This window comes from Schistocerca gregaria, chromosome 5 (assembly GCF_023897955.1).
Source record: "Schistocerca gregaria isolate iqSchGreg1 chromosome 5, iqSchGreg1.2, whole genome shotgun sequence".
Taxonomy (NCBI): Eukaryota; Metazoa; Arthropoda; class Insecta; order Orthoptera; family Acrididae; genus Schistocerca; species Schistocerca gregaria.
Window position 1 is genome coordinate 627,651,946 of NC_064924.1, and position 13,129 is coordinate 627,665,074.

At 43.0% G+C, this 13,129-nt stretch overlaps 1 protein-coding gene across 1 annotated transcript in view; it reads left to right on the plus strand.

Moving 5' to 3' along the window:
• Positions 1-13,129, plus strand: part of LOC126273424 (pickpocket protein 28-like) — a 158,946-nt gene that overhangs the window by 23,404 nt on the left and 122,413 nt on the right. The window contains exon 3 of the mRNA XM_049976975.1: positions 6,268-6,501. Within this exon, the coding sequence (XP_049832932.1) occupies positions 6,268-6,501 (234 nt within the window). The remainder of the gene's footprint in view (positions 1-6,267; positions 6,502-13,129) is intronic.

The window sequence follows — 13,129 nt, forward strand, 5'->3', positions numbered from 1 at the left end:
TAATATTATTTTAATATTATCTTGTGTGTCGATATAAAGTTGAGAGATTGAAGATGCTGGATGTGATGCATTATATTTTATCAATCATTCTGTATTAGCACTGTATTCTTTATAATGCTTTTCCAGTACTTTTGGCGTTCGTAAATTCACTGCCTAATCTACTTACCTTTGTCTATGTATCCGACCACGTGTTCCCCACCTGTTCATGCTCATACTTAGAATTCGTGGAAACGTGTCCGTTTCACTTACACTGAGTGACCTCCATGTGTCATAGTAATTAATTACGGAGCGTTTTCTGTGTTCTCTTTCTCAGAATGTTCACGGCATTACCGATATGGCCGTGCATTGCAGTCTCTGTGAGAAATGTAGTTACAGAAACTGAGTTATCAGAATTCACTTTCTTTATCACACTTACTCACAGATTAGTGTTTATTCATGAATTATAGGCTACAAATGGCACATGTAACTGCGAAAGGTGAGTCTATGAGGCAAGGTTTAATGCACAATGATAGTTTGCCGTTAGTATCATTTCAGAATTGCCCTGATGTCAGGCTTGCGAGAGTTCTCTCACATAGGTATTCTTTTGTTCAACTCAGATTGTGTTTCCAACGGTCCGGATTTCAGGATAGATCATTTTCAGGAATTTCATGAACATCCAGGTTTAAATTTTTAACATGTGGTTGCCTTCAAGTCTCATGTTCATTAATTTGTATTATTCGTAGATGCACCACAATGCCTAAGACGTCCGTCTGCTATGACTGGCAAACTTAGTGTGTAATTCTTGTTATGTTAGGTGAGCAGGGGGCCTCAGTTTTTTGTTACCCAGCCAGTCGGAAGCAAGAAAAAAGCTACACTTTTCTATAAGATGATGCAGTATGTCTGTTGCTCTGATATAGATTTTTTTTCCAGCAGTGGAAGACGTGGGTATGTCACCTTATAAGCCAATATCACGTCACAGCATGACTCTGATTTTTTTAAACACAGACCCTACTATTACTTCTTAAAAAAGTCTTCACATGAAACAGCAGGACTTCTATAGTGATGTAAAGGACTAAGTAGTCATATACGCTACATGCTATCTCAGGTTGTTCCCAAGGCATCTCATATGGAACTGGACACTGTCATAAAGCAAACATTTAAAACGCCGTAATGTGAGAAGAACTAGACTAGCCACGATCGAGCGATGTGGGTAACTGGTTAAATCCCCCACGACTCTCTTTTGGATGATGGTGGTTCAGACGCCTGTTGTAGCGATCCAGCTACATACAGCTGACCTGCTATGTTATCTAGTTCAGTTATGAATCAAGCCATTTGAAGTGATCGTGACGCAGCTTGCCACTAAATTTTCGCCAAACTACCATAAAACACTGAGTCAATCCCGTTCTTTGCAAATCTGATGTGGTGTGAAAAAAAAGTCTCTGATTTGTGCTAACAAAAATTTTACCGTTTTCTTAATATTTATCTCTGCATACACAGTTAAGTACGATACAACTGTATGCATATATGGTTATGATGATGTGCCAGTAGGACTAAGTGAATACACAGTTCGCATCCGACACTTGTTATTATGTTTACTCGCATCTGCATATGTTGCACCAGTTGGGCGTAAGCAACTCTGCTGTCATTGGCTGTTACATTTAGCTTAATGCTGGGGGAGGGGGGGGGTTGCACAATTCGAACAAATACGATGCCTAAATAATTGCACATTAAATTCACTGAAACTATGGTGCACGCTCACCGAAAGATACTTAAAATAGCAGCAGCACTAAAATTATGAATGACAGAAATAGGCATAGGATTGGAAACAACTACACTATTGGAGGCCAACAATGACTACATTAATAACAAAATTTCGCTAACATGACATTTATTTTAAAGAAGAATCGCCACGCGGGATTAGCCGAGTGGTCTAAGGCGCTGCAGTCATGGACTGTGCGGCTGGTTCCGGCGGAGGTTCGAGACCTTCCTCGGGCATGGGTGTGTGTGTTTGTCCTTAGGATAATTTAGGTTAAGTAGTGTGTAAGCTTAGGGACTGATGCCCTTAGCAGTTAAGTCCCATAAGATTTAACGCACATTTGAACATTTTTAAAGAAGAATCAAATCAAAGATTAGTTTCTTTGAAAAAGTTCAAAACAGGAAATTTACAATTTTAATAGTTGTTTTAGTCTTTGACAAGAGCTAAAGCAGCTATCCTTATGTGTTACGATGCAGGCAGTGAGGTGCAATGTCGTCGGCAGCTTATCGTTGCAGACAGCGTGTTGAAATCAGCTCCGTCGTGTGTAGGTGCTGCACATTAATTATCTCATATGGGGTTTATACGGCGACAATTTCATCAGTGTCGTATTATAGGCCACTGTAAACTTGGACATTGTTACAGTTGATGCCAACATACAGTTTTACAGAATGATTTATTACGTCCCTCATGTACAACGCAGAAGTAACACAGTTCAGTAGAGGGTTTTACAGTTATTTCGATCGCAGAATTACAGTATGTTCGTTTACCACGCGAATAACGCGACCACAACTCGCCACTGTTGGCGGTAACACCCACACTCTTAATAAACAGTTTCTACAAGCCTGTGACACAATTAACGGTCCAAGCACACGGTAGTAAGTAAACTATTTAAAATGCACACGGTACGGTCACAGCGAACACATTTCATTCCAGAACACCGCAACTGCAATGTTGTCTGTCCATAGTTATCCTGCCGTAGTCAGGGGACACGGTTCGTTTGGCAGTTGTACACAGTGCAACTTCTCTGTCCACTTTCAACGTCTTTACATTCCATTACAGGAAGGAACAGAAATGTATCTCATCGTCAATCAGTTTCGTTCGCACCAGTTATTTCACGACACGACATAGCCAGCACACTTTTAATCTCCTTCCCCCTTCTCCGTACAAACAACAGTGCCGCGCACGCTCTGTTCACACTGTTCGACCCACAATCGATATTCTGATCGCTTTCTCTCTGATTGTACAACATCCCAGTATACATGTAACTTTACAAAGTCATTCCAATCAAAATTAATGCAATAAATGATAAACGAAGACTCAAAATACACTCCTGGAAATGGAAAAAAGAACACATTGACACCGGTGTGTCAGACCCACCATACTTGCTCCGGACACTGCGAGACGGCTGTACAAGCAATGATCACACGCACGGCACAGCGGACACACCAGCAACCGCGGTGTTGGCCGTCGAATGGCGCTAGCTGCGCAGCATTTGTGCACCGCCGCCGTCAGTGTCAGCCAGTTTGCCGTGGCATACGGAGCTCCATCGCAGTCTTTAACACTGGTAGCATGCCGCGACAGCGTGGACGTGAACCGTATGTGCAGTTGACGGACTTTGAGCGAGGGCGTATAGTGGGCATGCGGGAGGCCGGGTGGACGTACCGCCGAATTGCTCAACACGTGGGGCGTGAGGTCTCCACAGTACATCGATGTTGTCGCCAGTGGTCGGCGGAAGGTGCACGTGCCCGTCGACCTGGGACCGGACCGCAGCGCCGCACGGATGCACGCCAAGACCGTAGGATCCTACGCAGTGCCGCAGAGGACCGCACCGCCACTTCCCAGCAAATTAGGGACACTGTTGCTCCTGGGGTATCGGCGAGGACCATTCGCAACCGTCTCCATGAAGCTGGGCTACGGTCCCGCACATCGTTAGGCCGTCTTCCGCTCACGCCCCAACATCGTGCAGCCCGCCTCCAGTGGTGTCGCGACAGGCGTGAATGGAGCGACGAATGGAGACGTGTCGTCTTCAGCGATGAGAGTCGCTTCTGCCTTGGTGCCAATGATGGTCGTATGCGTGTTTGGCGCCGTGCAGGTGAGCGCCACAATCAGGACTGCATTCGATCGAGGCACACAGGGCCAACACCCGGCATCATGGTGTGGGGAGCGATCTCTTACACTGGCCGTACACCTCTAGTGATCGTCGAGGGGACACTGAATAGTGCACGGTACATCCAAACCGTCATCGAACCCATCGTTCTACCGTTCCTAGACCGGCAAGGGAACTTGCTGTTCCAACAGGACAATGCACGTCCGCATGTATCCCGTGCCACCCAACGTGCTCTAGAAGGTGTAAGTCAACTACCCTGGCCAGCAAGATCTCCGGATCTGTCCCCCATTGAGCATGTTTGGGACTGGATGAAGCGTCGTCTCACGCGGTGTGCACGTCCAGCACGAACGCTGGTCCAACTGAGGCGCCAGGAGGAAATGGCATGGCAAGCCGTTCTACAGGACTACATCCAGCATCTCTACGATCGTCTCCATGGGAGAATAGCAGCCTGCATTGCTGCGAAAGGTGGATATACACTGTACTAGTGCCAACATTGTGCATGCTCTGTTGCCTGTGTCTATGTGCCTGTGGTTCTGTCAATGTGATCATGTGATGTATCTGACCCCAGGAATGTGTCAATACAGTTTCCCCTTCCTGGGACAATGAATTCACGGTGTTTTTATTTCAATTTCCAGGAGTGTATTTTACATATTCAATAGAAGAGAAAACCTAATTACTAACGTCCAAAAGGGAAATATCACTTGCTTATTATTATTTTCAACAAAGAGTTACTCATTACAATATAGAACAAAATTAACACTATGCTGTATCACCAGAGGCCGGCCGCGGTGGTCTCGCGGTTCTAGGCGCGCAGTCCGGAACAGTGAGACTGCTACGGTCGCAGGTTCGAATCCTGCCTCGGGTATGGATGTGTGTGATGTCCTTAGGTTAGTTAGGTTTAAGTAGTTCTAAGTTCTAAGGGACTAACGACCACAGCAGTTGAGTCCCATAGTGCTCAGAGCCATTTTTTGTATCACCAGAAATTCATGTACAGCTACGAAAAAAGAAAGCAAGCAAGAAATAAAGTAAAACAAAAACCTGTTATATAGGTTTCAACCAATGATGTCTTCATACCGTCGACCCATTACGATTTTGGTTTTCACTCATTTTCTTAAATCGATTAAGGAAAAAGCCTGGTTGGCTCTTTTCAAAGAAAAAGGGGATGCAAGAGTAGGTTTTCAGGTCCCATCTACAACACCTTCAGTGGCATTGTAGCGAGAAGAAAGCACTTCTCTTGGCGGTATCATTAACCTGGTGTCTTGCTGCTTCGGTAAGTCCCTCGCCTCACAGTAGTAGCGCTCAGTCGCCAGGTTCCATGTAGGTGGTGATCCTGCTGAAGTGGAGTGTTTAGGGATGCCAGTTGTTAATTGTCAACAACGTTTGTAGTATACTTGTTTTAATGCAGAAATGGGTTTTATCACACACGTCACAGAATCAGAATTTGGAATATGGTGGCTATGAACTACAGCGTTATATTCGACCCTTTACACACATTAATACCGTTTTCTGACTTTACATAATGACAGACACTACCCACGACACGTGGAGTTCTGATAACTAATAACTTCATTTTCTAGTTTGTTTAACAGCTGAAATATGTACTCGCGACCGTTCTTTTAGAGTCGCCCCGGTTTCTCGACCGTGTGTTTTGAGTGGCTCCTCGCGACCAGCTCTTCCTGTCTTCCCGAAGGACAAGAGAGACCCCTCCCCCATTTCTCCCTCATCCAATAAGGACACTTCTCTCGTTTCATATATATATACATATATAGCCAAACTTTCAGCCAATGGGCGTTCAGATCATTGTTGCTAGGCAGATCTGACGTCACGTTTGCTGGCATTGTGACGGAAGTTTGTCTCGGAACACTGTCTCATATTGTAAGTTCCTACTCCCGAATAGTCGGATCTTGTCCCTACTAAGGTTGCACAACATTGTCTCCTATGATTTCATCTCCAATGCTCCTTGCTGACGATTAATTGTTAAATGTACATGAAGCCTGGCTGTTACTCAGCATCCCCGATCGCATAAATACGCATAATAATTGGCTTAAACAAGTGAAGGGAAGGCAGATATGCATTACACATCGGCGACAAGGTTACCAGAGGTGGAGCACAAGCTCGTAGTGGCGACGTATAGTGAAGGAAATCGACCCTGTTCTTTTCAAGGGAGCCCTTGCGGCGTTTGCCTGAAACTATTTAAGAAAATCGCGGATAATACCAATCTGGAGAACTCCACTGAGATTTGAACCGCTATTCTTCCGAGTAGGAGTCCAGTGGATTACCACTGCCGCCACCACGCCCGGTGGGATCGCTTGAAAAGTACACCGGGAGGTTCCACATCTGTAATGACCTCGGAGTCGACCTGATGATATTCCTGCTTTTCTACGACTGCGGCACTGAGGTGGGCGTGGCCCCCTTTTGTTGGCAGAGTGTGCTGGGTGCTGACCTTCATGCTGAGCCTCTCCGTCTGCTGCTTCTTCATCTGGCAGGCCAAACACAAGTGGGACACGACGCCGGTCATCGTCACCTTCGCAGAGTCCTCCTACCCGGTCAGCAAGCTGCCCTTCCCCGCCGTCACCATATGCGGCGAGGCCAAAATCAACCACAATCTCTTCTCCTACCAAAAGATGTATGAACAGAGGGACAACATCACCGAAGAACAGTAAGTCTTGGTAGATCTTAGTGTAATAATTCTGTAGCTGTATGTATGCTTACCCGCACTCGGACCTTTCTTCTACAATTGTTGACAACTACGCAACAACTACGGGAAAAAATACGAGGGTCGTTCAATAGTTAATGCCCCACATTTTTTTCTCAGTACACATTTATTGTTAAGAGTCAGAATTTGGTGACAACATACATCAACATGCCTTGTGCATGTCCTATTTTTCTGTGTAGTAATCACTAAAGACCAAAACTCTCATGGATATGACGGGGTACCTAGCAGAATACTGAAGTATTGTTTTATGTATGTTAGCCCAGTACTTAGTCATATCTGTAACTTTTCCTTTAGGAGTGGTCGGTTTCCTGACCGATTAAAGTACTCGGTAGTGAAGCCACGTTATAAAAAGAGAGACAGGGATACTGTTGACAATTTTAAACCTATTTTAAGCCATCGCTGTTTGCTAAAATTATCGAGAGGGTTGTATATACAAGGCTACTGGAGCACTTAAATTCACATAATTTGCTGTCAAATGTACAGTTTGGTTTTAGAAATGGTTTAACAACTGAAAATGCTATATTCTCTTTTCTCTGTGAAGTTTTGGACGGATTAAATAAAAGGTTTCGAACGCTAGGTGTTTTCTTTGATTTAACGAAGGCTTTTGACCGTGTTGACCACAAAATATTACTGCATAAGTTGGACCATTATGGAGTAATGGGAGTAGCTTACAATTGGTTTGCCTCTTACTTTAAGAACAGAAAGCAGAAGGTACTTCTCCGCAATATTGAAAGTGGTAGTGATGTTCAGTCCCAATGGGGTACTGTTAAGTGGGGGTGTTCCCCAGGGGTCAGTGCTGGGGCCACTGCTGTTTCTTATTTATATAAATGATATGCCTTCTAGTATTACAGGTGATTCAAAAATATTTATGTTTGCTGATGACATCAGCTTGGTAGTGAAGGATCTTGTGTGTAATACTGAAACAGTATAAAAAAATGTAGTTCATGAAATAAGTTCGTGGCTTGTCGAAAATAATTTGAAGCTAAATAAAAAAAAAGTGTCAAATGTGTGTGAAATCTTATGGGAATTAACTGCTAAGGTCATCAGTCCCTAAGCTTACACACTACGTAACCTAAATTATCCTAAGAACAAACACACACACCCATGCCCGAGGGATGACTCGAACCTCCGCCGCGACCAGCCGTGCAGTCCATGACTGCAGCGCCATAGACCGCTCGGCTAATCCGGCGCGGCGCTAAATCACAGTAAGACTCAGTTTTTATAGTTTCTAACTCACAATTCAACAAGAACCGATATTTTGATCAGACAGAATGGGCATATTATAAGGGAGACGGAACAGTTCAAGTTCCTAGGCGTTCGGACAGATAGTAAGCTGTTGTGGATAGCCAGTGTTCAGAATCTTGTTCAGAAACTATATGCTGCTTTTTTACCATTAGAACAGTATCTGAAATAAGTGACAATTTAACATGAAAAGTAGTCTGCTACGCATAGTTTCATACGCTTATGTCGTATGGTAATATTTTTTGGGGTAATTCTTCTGATTCAAAAAGGGTATTTTTGGCTCAAAAACGGGCTGTTCGAGCTATATGTGGTGTATGTTCGAGAACCTCTTGTCGACCCCTATTCAATAGTCTGGGAATTCTGACATTGCCCTCACAATATATATATTCTTTAATGTCTTTTGTTGTTAGCAATATTAGCTTATTCCCAAGAGTTAGCAGCTTTCGCTCAGTTAATACTACGCAGAAATCAAATCTGCATGTGGAATGTACTTCCTTGACTCTTGTGCAGAAAGGACTGCAGTATTCTGCTACATCCATTTTCAATAAGCTACCACAAGAACTCAAAAATCTTAGCAGTAGCCCAAACACTTTTAAGTCTAAACTGAAGAGTTTCCTCATGGCTCACTCCTATTCTGTCGAGGAGCTCCTGGAAGAGCTGAAAAATTAAGCACATTCCAGTGTTACATTGTTGATTTTCTTTATTTGAACTTACAACTTGTCGCCTGAATATGTTTCTTATATTTCATTCTATCTGTTTCTACTATCGTGTTATAATTTCATGTATTGACTCCTCCTCTTGGGTAAAATATTCCGGAGGTAAAATAGTCCCCCATTCGGATCTCCGGGCGGGGACTACTCAGGAGGGCGTCGTTATCAGGAGAAAGAAAACTGGCGTTCTACGGATCGGAGCGTGGAATGTCAGATCCCTTAATCGGGCAGGTAGGTTAGAAAATTTTAAAAGGGAAATGGATAGGTTAAAGTTAGATATAGTAGGAATTAGTGAAGTTCGGTGGCAGGAGGAACAAGGCTTTTGGTCAGGTGAATACAGGGTTATAAATAAAAAATCAAATAGGGGTAATGCAGGAGTAGGTTTAATAATGAATAAAAAAGTAGGAGTGCGGGTAAGTTACTACAAACAGCATAGTGAACGCATTATTGTGGCCAAGATAGACACAAAGCCCATGCCTACTACAGTAGTAGAAGTTTATATGCCAACTACCTCTGCAGATAACGAAGAAATTGATGAAATGTATGATGAGATAAAAGAAATTATTCAGGTAGTGAAGGGAGACGAAAATTTAATAGTCATGGGTGACTGAAATTCGTCAGTAGGAAAAGGGAGAGAAGGAAACATAGTGGGTGAATATGGATTGGGGCTAAGAAATGAAAGAGGAAGCCCCCTGGTACAATTTTACACAGAGCATAACTTACTCATAGCTAACACTTGGTTCAAGAATCATAAAAGAAGGTCGTATACATGGAAGAAGCCTGGATATACTAAAAGGTATCAGATAGATTATGTAATGGTAAGACAGAGATTTAGGAATCAGGTTTTAAATTGTAGGACATTTCCAGGGGCAGATGTGGACACTGACCACACTCTATTGGTTATGACCTGTACATTAAACTGAAGAAACTGCAAAAAGGTGGAATTTAAGGACATGGGATATGGATAAGCTGAAAGGACCAGAGGTTGTACAGAGTTTCAAGGAGAGCATAAGGGAACAATTGACTGGAATGGGGGAAAGAAACACAGTAGAAGAATGGGTAGCTCTGAGGGATGAAGTAATGAAGGCAGCAGAGGATAAAGTAGGTTAAAAACGAGGGCTGCTAGAAATATTTGGGTAACAGAAGAAATATTGAATTTAATTGATGAAAGGAGAAAATATAAAAATGCAGTAAAAGAAGCAGGCAAAAAGGAATACAAACGTCTCAAAAATGAGATCGACAGGAAGTGCAAAATGGCTAAGCAGGGATGGCTAGAGGACAAATGTAAGGATGTAAAAGCTTATCTCTCTAGGGGTAAGATAGATACTGCCTACAGGAAAATTAAAGAGACCTTTGGAGGGAAGAGAACCACATGTATGAATATCAAGAGCTCAGATGGCAACCCAGTTCTAAGCAAAGAAGGGAAGGCAGAAAGGTGAAAGGAGTATATAGAGGGTTTATACAAGGGCGATGTAATTGAGGACAATATTATGGAAATGGAAGAGGATGTAGATGAAGACGAAATGGGAGATGGAATCGCGTGACCGCTACAGTCGCAGATTCGAATCCTACCTCGGGCATGGGTGTGTGTGATGTCCTTAGGTTAGTTAGGTTTAAGTAGTTCTAAGTTCTAGGGGACTGATGACCTCAGAAATTAAGCCCCATAGTGCTCAGTGCCATTTGAACGAAATGGGAGATAAGATACTGCCTGAACAGTTTGACAGAGTACTGAAGGACCTGAGTCGAAACAAGGCCCCGGGAGTAGACAACATTCCATTAGAACTACTGACGGCCCTGGGAGAGCTAGTCTACAAGCTGGTGAGCAAGATGTATGAGACAGGCGAAATACCCTCAGACGTGAAGAAGAATATAATAATTCCAATCCCAAAGAAAGCAGGTGCTGACAGATGTGAAAATTACCGAACTATCAGTTTGATAAGTCACAGCTGCAAAATACTAACGCGAATTCTTTTCAGGCGAATGGAAAAACTGGTAGATGTGGTCCTCGGGGAAGAGCAGTATGGATTCCGTAGAAATGTTGGAACACGTGAGGCAATACTGACCTTACGACTTATCTTAGAAGAAAGATTAATAAAAGGCAAACCTACGTTTCTAGCATTTGTAGACTTGGAGAAAGGTTTTTGTCAATGTTGACTGGAATACTCTCCTTCAAATTCTGAAGGTGGCAGGGGTAAAATACAGTTAGCGAAAGGCTATTTATAATTTGTACAGAAACCAGATGACAGTTATAAGAGTCGAGGGGCAAGAAAGGGAAGCAGTGGTTGGGAAACGAGTGAGACAGGGTTGTAGCCCCTCCCCGATGTTATTCAATCTGTATATTGAGCAAGCAGTAAAGGAAACGAAAGAAAAATACCGAGTAGGTATTAAAATTCATGGAGAAGAAGTAAAAACTTTGAAGTTCGCCGATGACATTGTAATTCTGTCGGAGACATCAAAGGACCTTGAAGAGCAGTTGAACGGAATGGATACTGCCTTGAAAGGAGGATGTAAGGTGAACATCAACAAAAGCGAAACGAGGATAATGGAATGTAGTCGAATTAAGTCGGGTGATGCTCAGGGAATTAGATTAGGAAATGAGACACTTAAAGTAGTAAAGGAGTTTTGCTATTTGGGGAGCAAAATAACTGATGAGGATATAAAATGTAGACTGGCAATGGCAAGGAAATCGTTTCTGAAGGAGAGAAATTTGTTAACATCGAGTATAGATTTAAGTGTCAGGAAGTCGTTTCTGAAAGTATTTGTATGGAGTGTAGCCATGTATGGAAGTGAAACATGGACGATAAATAGTTTGGACAAGAAGAGAATAGAAGCTTTCTAAGTGTGGCGCTACAGAAGAATGCTGAAGATAAGGTGGATAGATCACATAACTAATGAGGAGGCATTGAATAGGATTGGGGAGAAGAGAAGTTTGTGGCACAACTTGAAGAAGGGATCGGTTGGTAGGACATGTTTTGAGGCATCAAGGGATCACAAATTTAGCATTGGGGGGCAGCGTGGAGGGTAAAAATCGTAGAGGGAGACCAAGAGATGACTGCACTAAGCAGATTCAGAAGGATGTAGTTTGCAGTAGGTACTGGGAGATGAAGAAGCTTGCACAGGACAGTGTAGCATGGAGAGCTCCATCAAACCAGTCTCAGGACTGAAGACCACAACAACAACAACAACAACATTGACTCGTTCCATGACCAAGGAGACTTCTCCTTAATTTGGTCCCATGGAACAATAAACATATAAATAAATAAGTAAAATAAAAAATCACGTTCTATGGCCATACAGCAACGTTGTGAAAGAGCATGTATTCCCTGCTGGTAAAAACTCTTGTCCTATAGGTGCAGCCATGTTTTCACTTGCGCGACTGACACTCTCGTCATTTTCAGATTGTGTTCCCCGTAGAGAAAGGCCTCTCCGTCTGTCTCAAAACACTCCAACATTTCAGATGGAAAGGCCTTTATTTGAATCGAATGGTCCGCTGTGACCATTCGTGGAACCCATCGTGAGTACCTCTTTGAATATCCGAGAGTCTTGATCACTGCAGACGCATTTCCACTGCCGACCGACAGCTGTAGAGCCAATTGTCGAGTTGCGATGCGCCGGTCGGCACGAATAATGGCATCCGCACGATTCAGTGTGTCTGGAGCAGTGGCTGTGGCAAGACGTTCCGAGCACGGCTGATCACGGAGCTCTGTTTCTGCATATCCTGAGGCTGTAACTTTCTTTACCCACCGCCCAACTGTACTGCTATCAACCCCGGCATCGCCATACACTGCACACAAACGTTTATGGATGTTCACCACCGTTTCTTTTTCTGCACACAAGAATTGGATAACAGCACGCTGCATGTAACGTGAGTCGTATGTAGACGCCATTTTGACGCCGTACTGCGGCTCTGCCTTCAGACAGAACTGTTCGAAACCTCATCGGCGCTCAGAACAAACATCAAACGTGAAGCACTAACAAGGATATTTGTCTATGTATATTAAATGCTCTTTAAAAAAATGTGGGGCATTGCTTATTGAACGACCCTCGTACTTCGACAATACGAATGGTAACAGAAGCAATATCATCTTGAGACCACTTGACCTGATGTATTCCAGCAACAAAATTTGCCCTCAGTCCAGATTTCATGAGTGCTTTTTTAGGCATCAAGAACAAGCACTCTCCCATGAAACCAGTTTTGAATATTTAGAAAATCCTCCTTCACCTACTCATTCTGGTAAATAACATGATCTTCCGCATGATACCAGGACATGTGTTGTTAGCTTTGTATAAAGTATTGTTTGTCTAAAATAAAACTGAATTAATTGATTTCGAAACCTTTCTCCTCATGTAACACGTATATTAGTTATTGCACACAATTACTGAACAAAACTGACCTTGGTTGGCCCTGTGTTCAACATGTGAACAGAGTCATGAAATAAAACTTTAAATTTCATGAAATGCAAAATTTCAAATAAAGAAAATGACTCCAAAAAAATGCCAAAAGACTAATCGTGTCCTTAATTAAAACTATATTCACACATCAAAAAAAGTTTTGCATCACCCCAGTTCGCAGAAATCCTGAAGATATACGTTGACTATGGATACTGTATCACAGACAC